The 16,945-nt window shown below is 38.3% G+C and overlaps 1 protein-coding gene across 1 annotated transcript; it reads left to right on the top strand.

Moving 5' to 3' along the window:
- Positions 1–2,220: 2,220 nt before the first annotated feature.
- LOC121779089 (protein FAR1-RELATED SEQUENCE 5-like) lies at positions 2,221–15,518 on the top strand. The gene is made up of 5 exons (XM_042176431.1): positions 2,221–2,302; positions 2,802–3,534; positions 13,499–13,783; positions 14,093–15,154; positions 15,242–15,518. Exons 1-5 carry the CDS (start codon positions 2,221–2,223, stop codon positions 15,516–15,518), a joined length of 2,439 nt encoding a protein of 812 aa, XP_042032365.1.
- The last annotated feature ends 1,427 nt before the right edge of the window (positions 15,519–16,945 follow it).

Below are 16,945 nucleotides of genomic sequence, written 5' to 3'. Positions count from 1 at the left end.
GCGAATCTCTGAGCTCCGGAGAATTTGGGGATCAATCCAATTTCCAGATCATGACATGTATTACTATTATAATTTCCAAAAATACCATTGGCCTATTTTATATTATTAAAATAAATAATATTTGTTCCATTAAGATGTGTGGCTGAGATTTGTTCTCTAGTTATACACTTAATATTAGTTATATCTTGATCACTAACCTATATAATATATATATATATATATATATAGAGTCGTGATCATATGATAACCCCTAAATATCGTAATAACCCTATAACCAAATCTGGACCACACATATTTCTAATCATGCGGTTGAGATTCAAACTTAGATTTACTTCATAAAAAAAAGCGCGGGGGTAAAACTGTCATTTCTCTCATTTAATTTCTGAATTTGGCCAAATATCACGTAAAATGATAAAATGATAGGTTTATTGCATAGAATGATAGTTTTGAGATTCAAACTTAGATTTACTTCATAAAAAAAGCGCGGGGGTAAAACTGTCATTTCCTTCATTTAATTTCTGAAATGATAGGTTTATTGCATAGAATGATAGTTTTGCCGGATAGAATGATACTCTGAGTTGATAAAATGATACTTTTGACTGACTAATAAAATGATAAAATGATAGGTTTATTGCATAGAATGATAGTTTTGCCGGATAGAATGATACTCTGAGTTGATAAAATGATACTTTTAGCTTATAAATGTTAGGTTTACTGCATAAAATGATAGTTTTGCCGGATAGAATGACACTTTCAGCCGATAGAATGATAGTTTTGACAGGTAGAATGATACTTTCAGCCGATAGAATGATAGGTATTTTTGTGTTTAAAATGACATTTTTGTTTAATAAAATGATACTTTTACCTGATAAAATGATAATCTAAGCGGATAAAATGACAGTAACCTTATAAAAATGATAGTTTAGCTGAAGAAATTGAATATAAGCTGATAAAATGATACTTTAACGTGACAAAATGACATAAAACTGATAAAATGATAGTTTTGCCGGATAGAATGATACTTTCAGCCGATAGAATGATAGTTTTGCCGGGTAGAATGATACTTTCAACCGATAGAATGATAGGTATTTTTGGTGTATAAAATGACATTTTTGTTTAATAAAATGATACTTTTACCTGATAAAATGATAATCTAAGCGGATAAAATGACAGTAACCTTATAAAAATGATAGTTTAGCTGAAGAAATTGCATATAAGCTGATAAAATGATACTTTAACGTGACAAAATGACATAAAACTGATAAAATAATAGTTTTGCTGGATGGAATGATTCTTTCAGCCGATAGAATGATAGTTTGACCGAGTAGAATGATACTCTCAGCCGATAGAATGATAGGTATTTTTGGTGTATAAAATGACATTTTTGTTTAATAAAATGATACTTTTACCTGATAAAATGATAATCTAAGCGGATAAAATGACAGTAACCTTATAAAAATGATACTATGAGTTGATAAAATGATACGTTTACTGCTTTGTAGGTTTGTATATTATGTATTGTGCCGATTATATTAGGTTTATTGCATAGAATGATAGTTTTTCCGGATAGAATGATACTCTGAGTTGATAAAATGATACTTTTGACTGACTGATAAAATGATTAAATGAGCGAAATGTAGAAATTAAATGAGCCAAATTTGGATACGTAAATTTTATCATGAGCGAAATGACATATTTACCCCCGCGCTTTTTTTATGAAGTAAATCTAAGTTTGAATCTAGACCATGTGATTTTAAAAATGTGTGGTCCAGATTTAGTTATAGGGTTATTACAGAAATTGGGGTTATCATTATAATGCACCCCTATATATATATATATATATATATATATATATATATATATAGAGAGAGAGAGAGAGAAAGAGAGAGAGTAGTGATCAATGTATAACTAATCTTAAGTGTATAACTAGAGAACAAATCTCGGCCACACATCTTAATGGAACAAATATTATTTATTTTAATTATAGAAAATATGCTGAGGGTAATTTTGGAAATTGCTTTCTTAATTTAAATATGCGATCAAATTACTCCACAATCTGCGATCTTTTCTTTCCTTCCAAATCTGCGATCCGATTTTTTCCAAATTTCGTTCCAAATCTTATTACTTCATTCAAATCACGATTGAATTCAATTCGACGCGATTCAATTCGTTATTCAATCCGTTCATCGCGATTCAAATCAATCATCGTGATTCAAATCAATGGATTCAATTATGAGGTCGGACGAAGATTATTTCGATTCCAATTCATCATCTTCGGGCGAGGAAGCTGAGACTTCTAAAGGTAATCATTATTCGTTCAATTCTATAACAATTGCTTCACTCTTGTTCAATTCTATAACAATTCCTACTATTTATTAATATACAATATTTTCGTGTATTGTGATTATGAAAACCAGAGTTTTTGTGATTAGATTTATAGTTGTTTCACTGATGTTAAGTGATTATGAAAATCGTATGGTCTTTGTATTATGTTTACATGGTTAGATTTACAGTTGTTTTGCAAATAAGAGTGAAGTGAAATCAGAATAAGAGTGATGTGTTTTGTGAACAAGAGTGATGTGTTTTGTGAACATGAGTGATGTGTTTTGTGAACATGAGTGATGTGTTTTGTGAAAAAGAGTGAAGTGTTTTCTGAACAAGAATGAACAAGAGTGATGTGTTTTGTAAACAAGAGTGAAGTAAAATCAGAATAAGAGTGGTGTGTATTGTGAACAAGAGTGAAGTCTTTTTCTGAACAAGAGTGCAGTAATCTCATTATTAGAGTGCTGTGTTTTTTACAGTGGTTTGCGTACCAAAATGCCCAGATGAATTGAAACCAAAAATTGGACAAAGTTTCATGACCCTTGATCGTGCATTGGACTTCTACAACAATTATGCTCGATATGTTGGATTTGACACCCGCAAAAAGGGATCGAAAAAGGAAAAAGATGTCACTACTTGGATTTACGTGGTGTGTAGCCAAGAAGGTACAAAGCAAAGAAACAGTGAACAATTTGAGGTGAAACGAAAGCGTTCTTCTATTAAGTGCTATTGTAATGCTAAAGTGTCTTGGAAGTATATTATGGGTGTTGGTTATATTATACAAAGTTTTGTTGAAGAACATAATCACGAGATGGTTGAGGAACGCCATAAGCGTTTTATGAATTTGAACCGTAATTTGGATTTAGTCCATCAGAAATTCATCCTCGATTGTGCTAATGCAAATATTGGTCCAACTTTAAGTTTTAGCTTACTTAAAGAAGTGCTTGGTGGATTAGATTATGTAGGGTGTACTGTTTTAGAAGTGCGCAACTATAGACGTGACCTTAGAGCATATGTGGAAGGAGCTGATGCACAAATGTTATTGAATGAGTTGCTAAGGAAGAAGGAGCTGTGTAGTGCATTTACATATGAGTATGAGGTCAACTCAAAGGATAGGATGACACGATTGTTTTGGTGTGATCCTACTGCAAGAAGAAACTACCATTTGTATGGAGATATTGTTTCGTTTGATACGACATACTCAACAAATAGGTATGTGCACACTAATTACTCTTTTGTTAAATTGTTTTCTGAAATCTGTAACACCCCGACTTTTTCTACTCTTTTTATTGTGTTCTTGAAAGGACCGTCGTTTGTACACTTGAAAATTTTTTCGACCTTGTTTCTTTTGTCGAGAGAATAATTTTACAATTTGGCTTTGGGCTATTAATTTTAAGAGTGTTGGGTCATCCAAATTTTCTTATTCTTTAACCAACTTAGCCAAACTCTACAATTTACATGTTGGGCCCAATTTCATCAAAGAACTTTAAGTTTCCAAGCCCAATTCATTTTATTTGGAAACCACACTTTGAAGCCCAATTAGAGATTAATGATTTCTATACATGCATCCTTTCCTCAACCCCACGACACCTTCCACCCTTCATCTTCCACCTTCCAACTCCCTCAATTAATCCTACAACCAAAAGACACCCCATTTAAACATCCACCCTTTCACTTCTCTTCTCACTTTATACTTTACAACAAGAACAAAGAGAGAGAGGAGAAGAAACCGAGAGATGAGGGGAGAAGAAGAGTGAGGCAGCGGCGATGAGGAAGAGAAATGGCGACGTTAGAAGCGTGAGGGCTCCGGTTCAATCGAACGCAGCAACGTCAGTTCAGCGGCAACGATCCAGCAGTGGCGACGAACAGTGCCCCCCTTGCTGCGTTTTGAAAACTGAAACGAAAGAACATATTTTTTGAAGGAGAACTTATCTTTCGGGGCGGTTCGGAGTTGGTTCGGGGCTGTTCGGAGATGTTTCAGGGGCTGCCGTGTCGTTTCGAGGTTGAATCGGTGAGGAACGATGGCTGTCCGAACAGCAAACAGACAATGCAGTGGCTAATTGCGAATGACGGCGACGCTGCGAGACCTTCGACTGCACAGCAGCGACGACGCAGCAGCGCCGAGCGTCTGTGGTGGACACGGGTGACGAATCGGAGTCAGCAGCGGCGACGTCGGCGGCGAACAGGCTGACCAACGGGCAGTAGCCGACCGATCTGGACCGTGAGTTGCAGAGTTTACAGTGATGGAACAAAACGAATTGATAGAGAGATGAGTGATGGTGGTCGAAAGAGGAAAGGGAGCGACGGCGGAGCAGCAACGTTCGTACAGCAGCGTCTCCCGGCTCTGTGCAGCAGCCAACAACAGCAACAACGTGCAGCAACGGGCCGAACAGCGATGGCACCGCTCGTCTGCTCGACGAATTCCGAACAGTAAGTTCCGACACGTTTTTGACCGACCAAATGAACTCCGATTTGACCAATTCTTTTTCCTGAGTAAACTTCATGATGTCGTCTATGTTGTGTGTAAATTCAACCCTTTTGGATTAAAGATGAATTTTTGGTGAATTTTTGAAGTTAACTGCGCAACTCTGCTGAAAATGTTTTCTCGACCAGTAGGTTACGTGGTTGTTTTGACTGACCTAAAAGGGGTATTTGGACATGAAATTTTAACTGGAAGTCCTTTGATGAGTCTTCTGTATTGTGGTAAAGTTTTAGCCCCAACGGAAGTCGGATGATTTTTAAATGATTTTTATAAAATCGTTGAGCAGTGCTGCCAGTTTTCAAATGAAATTATATATGTGATGAAGTGATAGGATATGCAAAGATGTATGTTATGATGTGATTTATGTGATTGGAAAATATGTTGATATATGTGCTATGTAAATTTTTAAAGGTGAAACATCGCAAGTGAATCGTGATCGCAAGGGAAAGAAAGTGTTTTCGGATTAAGCTTGATATGTTTACGGAGAGATAAGGGTGGTTTGAATGTTATGTCATGCCGTATTTTATGTTTTGAATTGCCTATCTGATTGTCTACTAGGATAACGTCCTACTAGACTTTGATGGTTAACGAATTCGGGTCTGACTAGGGAGTGAGTCCCTACTCGGACTAGTGCACTGATGGGGATCGTGAGCCGTCCTTTGTGGTCGGCCGGTCCAGTGATCGAGTTTGTGGCCACATTCTCGTTTCACATGATGGTTCAGATATGGTATATGATGGAGGATGATAATGATATGTGTCTGCAGACACCTTTTAAGGAATGATTTAGTGTTTCTCGGCCTTTTAAAGTAAAACCCGAGTTTCACTCAATGATGGCTTGACATAACTTAAATGATAAAAATGTTTTTGGGGCATGAGTTCACTGAGTGCATCAAGTACTCAGCCCCCTGCATATGTTTTCCCTATGTGCAGGTTGAGCGTTGACGAGGACGGAGGATGTTGAGCATTTGGACAAAGACTATTCAATAAATGTTCCGATTGCTATTATGTCTTCATACATAGTAGTAGCTAACTCTCAAATGCTTCCGCTATGTCAAGTTTTAGAACTCTGATGTTTTCTTTAATCCGTTGGACTTTTTTTTATTCGAACTATGTTGCTTCATGATTTAAGACTATGATTTGTTAATGAAGTTCGTCTTTTGATCTACATTTCGTACTCCTTTTGATTGTTCCCCCTTCTTCCCCGCTTCTCAAATCCCCCATTAGTCACGATTCCCCGCGCTTCCTATCCTTAGAAAGTGCGGTCGTGACAGAATGGTATCAGAGCAATTTTTCTTTCCGCTCTGGACCGAGAGTCTTTTATTCAATCTAGTCTAGACTCGTTTCACTAGACTAAAAGAGTATTCATTGAAGGCTCAACATTCCGTCTCACCGCGCTCAACAAAAGAGAAGGTAAAATGTTTTTGACATGAGAAATGTTTATGCAATTGATGTTGGACGTGATAATGAATGGTTTGATGTTGAGATGTGAGATGAAGAAGAAATGATTTTGAATCCCGACTTGGTGATGAGGAGACTACATGGAAACTCGAGGATAAAATGAAAGAGAAGTACCCGGAGTTGTTCGTTAGAGATGAGCAAATTTCGGGACGAAATTTCTGTTAAGGTGGATAGAATGTAACACCCGGACTTTTTATAGTACTTGGAACAACACCAAGCTACTACGAGACAATTAATATATTGTCTAAACGAAAGGAAACGAACAAAAATAAGAACTTGGGCCGATCCAAATAAATATAAAGAAAGTCCAATGTTTTATTTTACAATTTGGCTTTGGGCTTGATTTATTTACAACAAAATAAATCATTTTGGGCCTATGAACTTCAACAAATAAATAAAATGTGGGAGATAGATTTAGAGCCCAAATCTTTCCAAGAATGTGGGAGCAAGCCCAACTCTTCTTTTTCTTTCCTTTCTTTCATTCTCCCTCTTCTCGGCCGATCCTCTGCATGGTGACCCTTCAAATTTTTCTTTCACCTTCCATCTTCCTCATTCAATTCTGCAAGAAAATCAAGGGTCACATAAAATTCAATTTATGTTCATTCACCTTTCCCTACTCTTCCACTTCAACTTTTTCAAGCAAAGAAAAAAAAAAGATCACAGATAGAGGCAGAGCCGAGAGTTTGAGGAAAGCTAATGCCCTGTTTTGCTTCAATCTCATAACAAGCCAAGAAATCGAAAGATCCAAATCCAAGGAGCTCTCTCTTCCGGACCGTTGCACCACTTTCCTCCAACGGTTGAGGTAAATCTCCTCCCCAACACCAAGTTCTCACTTTTCCCATTTTAGCATACGAATTGCATGATCTGTTGATTCTCAATTGAACTAAAACAATAGCCCAAATTCAGTTAGAACCCAACCTATGTAATGCAAGAACTGAACTTAAGAAAAACGAAATCGGTTAAAGAACTCAACTTTTGGATAAATCGGGGCTTTTTCGGGCTTGTGCGGGGCTGTTCGGGTCGGCGGCGGGGACGCCCTTGGGCTGTCCGACTACCGACGGCTCGCTGAGGACGTCGGCGGTGGCTGGTGAAGCCGGCTGGAGCAGAGGAGCTCGATGGCGACAGCAGCGTCGCGTCTTCCCGGCGGCTCCCGGCGAGACAGCAGCACCCTCTTCAGGCGGACTGGCGGCTGCGGCTAGGAGCTGAAGGCAACCAACGACTTCGGCGGAATTGGAAGAGAGAAAAAGAGAGAGAGCCGACGGGATTTGGGGAAGAAAAGAGAAAGGAAAGAGAAGGGAATGGGGAGAGAAGAAGAGATAGGCGTGTAGATGGGGAGTGAATTTTTTGGGCCTCTCCTTTTGTTTTTGTTGAAAATGGGCCTTGTAAATTAAAAAGGGATGTTTGGTTAGTTGAGCTCCAATTAATTTTGTTGGGCTTCAAATCTTAATTGGAAGTATAAGTGAGGGCCAAATTAACTAAATCCTTGGGCCAATAATTTAATCGTGAGGAATTATTTATTTAATTCTCACAATAATTTGAAGAACGGAATAAAATTTAATTTCGAGGAGAAATAATTGCGATAATTAAAGTATACGCTTAATTTTTTTTTAAGAAAGTTATTTTCGACGACATGGAAAATACGAGGAGCCAACGGAGGAAAAGAACGAGCGTAAGCGGCCGACCGGCGCCGAATAATCGAAAATGCACAAAAAACCGAGAAAACGAATTAAAAGATTTTAATTAGAGTGCATGCATTCTAAAATGTCTTCGTTACCGAGATTGATGTGAATGTTATGTGTTTTCCGAAAAGGTGGTTCGCACTTACGCTAAAAGTCGGAACGAGGAATTTACGGAAATCCTAAGCTTTTGAGGTGGGCTTTCTAACTAAGTATTTTGTGGGCTTTCTAACTAAGTATTTTGTGGGCTTTCGAACTAAAGTATTTTTAAGAGCTTTCGATTTGATATATTGGTTTGAGCATCATTTTATGTGACGAAATGCCTTTGATTGCGATTATTACATGATTATGTGATTTATGTGCTTAAAGTGAAAGTGATTGTCAAGTGTTGCGCTGTGTAGCTTTTTAAGTGGTAGTGAAATGCTCGACTTGTTGATGTGATGTGAATTGATGCTCGACCTTAACAGAAAAGTGATTTATGTTGCAAATACGTTTTTGAGGAAAATAAAGTTTGTAAAAGGAATATCATGCCATGTTTTGTTTTGAGAAATGCCTATCTGTTTGTTTAGCAAGGGAGTTGTCCCTACTAGACCTATTGAAATCGAATTCGGGTCTGACTAGGGAGTGAGTCCCTACTCAGGCTAGTGTACACCAATAGGGATCGTGAGCCGTCTTTTGGGTCGGCCGGTCCAGTGATCGAGTTTGCGGCCACATTCTCGTTCACAGGATGTTGATGTTGATGAGATTGATGTTGATGAGATTGATGATGATGTTGATGATTGCTTAGTGGGGAGTGAGTCCCTACTATGCGTTTAATCGAATTCGGGTCCTAGCAAGGGTACGTCCCTACTCGGACTAGTGTACACGATGAGGACCGTGAGTCATCGAATGGGTTGGCCGATTTTCGTGCTCGTGGAAAGTGGCCCCTTACACGGCACCCTAAAGAACAGATATGGCAGTTTCTTAAATAAATCAAGAAGAAATGGTTGTGTTTTGAAATGATGAGGAAAAATGATTTGAGGATGAGTTGAAAGGTTGTGATTGAGATATTTTTAGTGTCTCGGGCCTTTTCAAGTTAAAACCCCGAGGTCACACAATGGTGGCATGATATAACTGTTTTGGCATTTGTCCACTGAGTGCATCAAGTACTCAGCCCTGCATATGTTTTCCCTATGTGCAGGTTGAGCGTGGACGGGGGACGGAGGATGTTGAGCATTTGGACAAAGACTATTCAATAAATGATCTGGTTGCTATTGTGTCTTCATACACAGTAGTAGCTAACTCTCAAATGCTTCCGCTACGTCAAGTTTTAAGAATTTCTATTATTCCCTTTCAATTGTCAAACTATGGCATTCACGTTGTGTACCTTCGGGATTTGAAACCCTGTTGATAAATGAAATTTCATCGTTGATCGATAAGTTGTATCGTCTTGATCGTTTTCCCCCTTCTTCCCCGCTTCTTAATTCCCCCATTAGTCGCGATTTTCCCGTGCTTCCTATCCTTAGGAAGTGCGGTCGTGACAGAATGGTATCAGAGCAATTTTTCCTTCCGCTCTGGACCGAGAGTCTCTTATTCAATCTAGTCTAGACTCGTTTCGCTAGACTATGAGGTTGTGAATTGAAGGCTCAACATCCCGACTCGTCACACTCAACCGAGAAAAAAGTAAGATGTTTTATGAGAATGTTTTGAGAAAGAAAGATGATGAAGTTTTGATGAGGAACGATGGATTGTTTGTTTTTACATGAAAAGATGAAAGTTGATGTTCAAGTATGTTTTGATTTTTGAGTCAAAGCTTGTACTTCAAAGTTGAAAGTGAGATGTTGAATTTTTGAGAAAAGTGTGAGTTTTGAAGAAAATGTTTTGATTTGAAAGTAGATGTGAAATGTGAAAGCGTTCTGTTTTGGGAAGTGAAATGTTGTGTATTGTACTTGTTATTTGAAGTATGAATGACTGGATATGTGATATTTGTTGATCTATGAGGTGGTAAAATGTTGTGAAATGAGAAATGTTTATGCAATTGATGTTGGACGTGATAATGAATGGAGTATGATTGATAATGTTATGAGATGTAGACTTCAAAGGCCTTAGATGTAGGCTAGTTATACGCGCGAACTATGTTTTCTTTTAAGGCAATATACTTATCGATGGAACGAATGAGGCCTAGAAAATAGCGAATTCCAAGGGGCGTGATGAGATGACGAGGCAAGGAGATCGAGAGTGCGAATGGAGGTCGGTGAACCATGAAACTTTTTATTCTTGGAATGACGCGAAATGTTGGAGCAAGCTTGATGTGCGAACTATTTCACGATTTCCTACGTTTTCCCTGAACGACAAGAACAAAAAGAATACGAGGTAGATTTCAAGTAGTGGAAGATAGCGAAGACGAAATGAAGTTCAAACGCAAAAGAGGGTGTAAGACAAGGAGGGATGACGCGCAGTGCGCGAGTTAAGTTAATATAGTCTAATCTCGCATAAATTGTTAGGAGTGGCAGCGATGTGACTTTGAACTACAATTAAACGACATGAGGAAGCTGCTTGGAAGACAAGACGATGGAAAAATTCTATACTCGAAGGACGTAAGTAAATTTCGGGACGAAATTTTTGTTAAGGTGGGTAGATTGTAACACCCCGACTTTTTCTACTCTTTTTATTGTGTTCTTGAAAGGACCGTCGTTTGTACACTTGAAAATTTTTTCGACCTTGTTTCTTTTGTCAAGAGAATAATTTTACAATTTGGCTTTGGGCTATTAATTTTAAGAGTGTTGGGTCATCCAAATTTTCTTATTCTTTAACCAACTTAGCCAAACTCTACAATTTACATGTTGGGCCCAATTTCATCAAAGAACTTTAAGTTTCCAAGCCCAATTCATTTTATTTGGAAACCACACTTTGAAGCCCAATTAGAGATTAATGATTTCTATACATGCATCCTTTCCTCAACCCCACGACACCTTCCACCCTTCATCTTCCACCTTCCAACTCCCTCAATTAATCCTACAACCAAAAGACACCCCATTTAAACATCCACCCTTTCACTTCTCTTCTCACTTTATACTTTACAACAAGAACAAAGAGAGAGAGGAGAAGAAACCGAGAGATGAGGGGAGAAGAAGAGTGAGGCAGCGGCGATGAGGAAGAGAAATGGCGACGTTAGAAGCGTGAGGGCTCCGGTTCAATCGAACGCAGCAACGTCAGTTCAGCGGCAACGATCCAGCAGTGGCGACGAACAGTGGCCCCCTTGCTGCGTTTTGAAAACTGAAACGAAAGAACATATTTTTTGAAGGAGAACTTATCTTTCGGGGCGGTTCGGAGTTGGTTCGGGGCTGTTCGGAGATGTTTCAGGGGCTGCCGTGTCGTTTCGAGGTTGAATCGGTGAGGAACGATGGCTGTCCGAACAGCAAACAGACAATGCAGTGGCTAATTGCGAATGACGGCGACGCTGCGAGACCTTCGACTGCACAGCAGCGACGACGCAGCAGCGCCGAGCGTCTGTGGTGGACACGGGTGACGAATCGGAGTCAGCAGCGGCGACGTCGGCGGCGAACAGGCTGACCAACGGGCAGTAGCCGACCGATCTGGACCGTGAGTTGCAGAGTTTACAGTGATGGAACAAAACGAATTGATAGAGAGATGAGTGATGGTGGTCGAAAGAGGAAAGGGAGCGACGGCGGAGCAGCAACGTTCGTACAGCAGCGTCTCCCGGCTCTGTGCAGCAGCCAACAACAGCAACAACGTGCAGCAACGGGCCGAACAGCGATGGCACCGCTCGTCTGCTCGACGAATTCCGAACAGTAAGTTCCGACACGTTTTTGACCGACCAAATGAACTCCGATTTGACCAATTCTTTTTCCTGAGTAAACTTCATGATGTCGCCTATGTTGTGTGTAAATTTCAACCCTTTTGGATTAAAGATGAATTTTTGGTGAATTTTTGAAGTTAACTGCGCAACTCTGCTGAAAATGTTTTCTCGACCAGTAGGTTACGTGGTTGTTTTGACTGACCTAAAAGGGGTATTTGGACATGAAATTTTAACTGGAAGTCCTTTGATGAGTCTTCTGTATTGTGGTAAAGTTTTAGCCCCAACGGAAGTCGGATGATTTTTAAATGATTTTTATAAAATCGTTGAGCAGTGCTGCCAGTTTTCAAATGAAATTATATATGTGATGAAGTGATAGGATATGCAAAGATGTATGTTATGATGTGATTTATGTGATTGGAAAATATGTTGATATATGTGCTATGTAAATTTTTAAAGGTGAAACATCGCAAGTGAATCGTGATCGCAAGGGAAAGAAAGTGTTTTCGGATTAAGCTTGATATGTTTACGGAGAGATAAGGGCGGTTTGAATGTTATGTCATGCCGTATTTTATGTTTTGAATTGCCTATCTGATTGTCTACTAGGATAACGTCCTACTAGACTTTGATGGTTAACGAATTCGGGTCTGACTAGGGAGTGAGTCCCTACTCGGACTAGTGCACTGATGGGGATCGTGAGCCGTCCTTTGTGGTCGGCCGGTCCAGTGATCGAGTTTGTGGCCACATTCTCGTTTCACATGATGGTTCAGATATGGTATATGATGGAGGATGATAATGATATGTGTCTGCAGACACCTTTTAAGGAATGATTTAGTGTTTCTCGGCCTTTTAAAGTAAAACCCGAGTTTCACTCAATGATGGCTTGACATAACTTAAATGATAAAAATGTTTTTGGGGCATGAGTTCACTGAGTGCATCAAGTACTCAGCCCCCTGCATATGTTTTCCCTATGTGCAGGTTGAGCGTTGACGAGGACGGAGGATGTTGAGCATTTGGACAAAGACTATTCAATAAATGTTCCGGTTGCTATTATGTCTTCATACATAGTAGTAGCTAACTCTCAAATGCTTCCGCTATGTCAAGTTTTAGAACTCTGATGTTTTCTTTAATCCGTTGGACTTTTTTTTATTCGAACTATGTTGCTTCATGATTTAAGACTATGATTTGTTAATGAAGTTCGTCTTTTGATCTACATTTCGTACTCCTTTTGATTGTTCCCCCTTCTTCCCCGCTTCTCAAATCCCCCATTAGTCACGATTCCCCGCGCTTCCTATCCTTAGAAAGTGCGGTCGTGACAGAATGGTATCAGAGCAATTTTTCTTTCCGCTCTGGACCGAGAGTCTTTTATTCAATCTAGTCTAGACTCGTTTCACTAGACTAAAAGAGTATTCATTGAAGGCTCAACATTCCGTCTCACCGCGCTCAACAAAAGAGAAGGTAAAATGTTTTTGACATGAGAAATGTTTATGCAATTGATGTTGGACGTGATAATGAATGGTTTGATGTTGAGATGTGAGATGAAGAAGAAATGATTTTGAATCCCGACTTGGTGATGAGGAGACTACATGGAAACTCGAGGATAAAATGAAAGAGAAGTACCCGGAGTTGTTCGTTAGAGATGAGCAAATTTCGGGACGAAATTTCTGTTAAGGTGGATAGAATGTAACACCCGGACTTTTTATAGTACTTGAAATTCATCCTCGATTGTGCTAATGCAAATATTGGTCCAACTTTAAGTTTTAGCTTACTTAAAGAAGTGCTTGGTGGATTAGATTATGTAGGGTGTACTGTTTTAGAAGTGCGCAACTATAGACGTGACCTTAGAGCATATGTGGAAGGAGCTGATGCACAAATGTTATTGAATGAGTTGCTAAGGAAGAAGGAGCTGTGTAGTGCATTTACATATGAGTATGAGGTCAACTCAAAGGATAGGATGACACGATTGTTTTGGTGTTATCCTACTGCAAGAAGAAACTACCATTTGTATGGAGATATTGTTTCGTTTGATACGACATACTCAACAAATAGGTATGTGCACACTAATTACTCTTTTGTTAAATTGTTTTCTGAAATCATAACATGAGTGATGTGTTTCTGAAAAAGAGTGAAGTGTTTTGTGAAGAAGAGTGAAGTGTTTTCTTAACAAGAGTAATGTGTTTTGTGAAAAAAAGTGATGTATTTTTCTGCATGCTTATATTGATGTGTTTTCTGAAATCATAACATGAGAGAAGTGTTTTGTGAAAAAGAGTGAAGTATTGTCTGAACAAGAGTGACGTGTTTTGTGAAAAAGAGTGATGTGTTTTCTGCATGCTTATAGTGAATTGTTTTTCATTTCAGATATTGTATGATATTTGCTCCTTTTACGGGCAAGGATAATCATGGTCGCCCTGTGACATTTGCTGTTGGACTTTTGTCCAAGGAAAATGCCAACTCATTTTCATGGTTATTTAACCAATTTGTAAAGTGTATGGGTGTGGCTCCCAAACTCATTGTAACCGACCAAGACTTAGGAATGAAAGTTGTTGTTGAGGAGGTCCTTGTCAATACAAGACACCGGTGGTGTATGTGGCACGTTATGAATAAAGTTGCTGACAAATTGCCAAAGAACATGCTTGGTAGTGAACAATTAAAGAAGGAACTGAATGCATGTGTATGGTCAGAGTTGATAGAACCTGATGCATTTGAAGAAACTTGGCATGCTATAATGGAAAGATATGGGCTGACCAATAATGTCTGGTTTTCATCAATGTTTGCATCCAGAAAATTTTGGGTTCCTGCCTTTTTCCGTGATTTTCCGATGAGTTCGTTGATAAAGACAACTTCTATATCTGAATCACAGAATAACTTCTTCAAAAGGTACTCAAAGTCTCGGGCTAACCTTATGCAATTTTATATGAACTATAATCATGCTCTGGAGACTCAAAGAAGTAATAGTGCAAAGCTTGAATACTATGATTCAACAAAAAAACCTATTTTGCGAACAGGATTGGAAATCGAGAAACATGCATCGACGATATATAGTGGTAGTGCTTATACTGAAATTCAAGAAGAGATAGTATATGAATGTTTCTCTTTGTCTTGTGCAACTCTAGGAGTGTCTACCAATACAGATATTGAAGTATATGACATAAAGGACAAGGATTCAAACTCATGGACAGTGACTTACTCCATTGGTGATGACACCTATTTGTGTGGATGCAAAAAATTTGAAAGACTTGGTCTATTGTGCAGCCATATATTATGTGTGTTGAAACATAATTTTGTTAAGTTGATACCCGAGAAGTTGCGTGGAGGAAGATGGTTGAAGTCACAATTTGTGAAGCCAATACATGAAGGTTTTTGTGATGATCAAGAAATACACCTTGTTGTGGACAAGAAGAAGATTGCATTTAAAAACTTGTATGGATTATTCATTGAAACAACACAAAGCATTGAAGGGAACATTGATCAAATCAATGCATTCGCTGCAATTATTGAATAAGGTAGGAAGCAGCTTCTTGGCGAAGATGTTGTTCTGTCTTCCACACAGAAGAGAGCAATGATTGAGAACTTCTATGGCTCACATGTCCCGAACAATATTGAAGTTCATCCTCCCGAGGTTGTTAGTACAAAGGGAAGTGGAAGTAGGAAGAAATCGAAGAGGGAGTCAGCAATAAAGTTAGAAATGAAACCAGGCCGAAAGTGTGGAAACTGTCATGAGATTGGACACCCTGATTCTAGGAACTGCAAAAAGGTTAATGAGAAGTCAAATCAGAGGCAATGAGGATTTGGATAGAAATAGTTCACATTGTAGTACTTTTAGAGTACTAATGATTCATTTTATTACACTTTTGAGTGAATTTTATCTCAATGCGAATTTTTCGAGTACTAATGCTCAAGTGCCAGTAAGTTCATCACTCTTGTTCACAGAACGCATCACTCTTATTCTGATTTTACTTCACTCTTGTTCACAAATGCATCACTCTTACTGTCATTTTACTTCACTCTTGTTCACAGAACACATCACTCTTATTCTGATTTTACTTCACTCTTGTTCACAAAAGCATCACTCTTACTGTCATTTTACTTCACTCTTGTTCATTGAACACCTCACTCTTACTCTGATTTTACTTCACTCTTGTTCACAAACGCATCACTCTTGCTGTCATTTTACTTTAGTCTTGTTCTCAAACGCATCACTCTTACTGTCATTTTACTTCACTCTTGTTCACAAAACACATCACTCTTACTCTGATTTTACTTCACTCGTGTTCACAAAACACATCACTCTTATTCTGATTTTGTTTCACTCTTGTTCACAAAACACAGCACTCTTGTTCTGATTTTACTTCACTCTTCTTCACGAAACACTTCACTCTTATTCTGATTTTACTTCACTCTTTTCACGAAACACATCATTTAGTGGTTTACAAAACACAACAGTGAATTAAATAGTAAACAAGATATTAATGTAAAATAAGTACTTGTTAATTCACTGATGAAGTTTTCTACAATAGTTCATGAACGCTTGAAGTTTACAATCATTTTTTCCACATCTATGTTATTGGTTTTCCCATATTCTTCATAATGCTTTGATGTTACTGACAACATATTCAGTGACTGATGGTTTGTTTTCGACAATAATAATGCGCTGCAATACTTTGCTCTCAGTCTTTGGAGTATTCCTTTGCTTCTTGTAGTTAATCCACACTTCCAATCTTGTTCGTGCTCACCATGATAACATTCCAAATGTCGCATCAAAAAAATTCCGCAATCTTCTACATTTGATGTTGTTCTCCAAGGCATTTTGAGCCTTATTATCCTCACATCCTTTATTGATTTGCTTTGGTTGTGATACCCCATATTTGTCAAATAATGACAAAAATATAATTTCTGCAATATATCATCATGAATATCAGATGTAGTTCACTATAAAGAAAACTATAATTCATTGTAATCACAAAAATACTGCATTGTATATCGTGTATACTTACCACATTTTCAGGTATGCCACCATATTTGACTGTTATGTCCACATCGTCAGCATTCTTTGAATTGTCAATCAGCACTATACTGTTAGTACTAAATCTGAAGCATATGGTATAGTTATGTTCCGCAGCACAAATTGGAAAGAACACCTACATAGATAATAATAATAATTTCAGAATAAAAACAACTAGAGAATATAATAAAGAATCAATTGTGTTCAGT

The sequence above is a fragment of the Salvia splendens genome, chromosome 19 (assembly GCF_004379255.2).
Source record: "Salvia splendens isolate huo1 chromosome 19, SspV2, whole genome shotgun sequence".
NCBI lineage: Eukaryota > Viridiplantae > Streptophyta > Magnoliopsida > Lamiales > Lamiaceae > Salvia > Salvia splendens.
Note: the sequence above shows the minus strand (reverse complement) of the source record. Positions and strands in the feature narration are given on the sequence as shown.

Excerpts from the sequence above, each read along its gene's own strand:
- LOC121779089 (XM_042176431.1), top strand. The coding sequence starts at position 2,221 with ATGGATTCAATTATGAGGTCGGACGAAGATTATTTCGATTCCAATTCA. Across the intron at positions 2,303-2,801 it reads GGAAGCTGAGACTTCTAAAG|TGGTTTGCGTACCAAAATGC; the intron begins GTAATCATTATT and ends TGTTTTTTACAG. Across the intron at positions 3,535-13,498 it reads ACGACATACTCAACAAATAG|CTTACTTAAAGAAGTGCTTG; the intron begins GTATGTGCACAC and ends TTTAAGTTTTAG.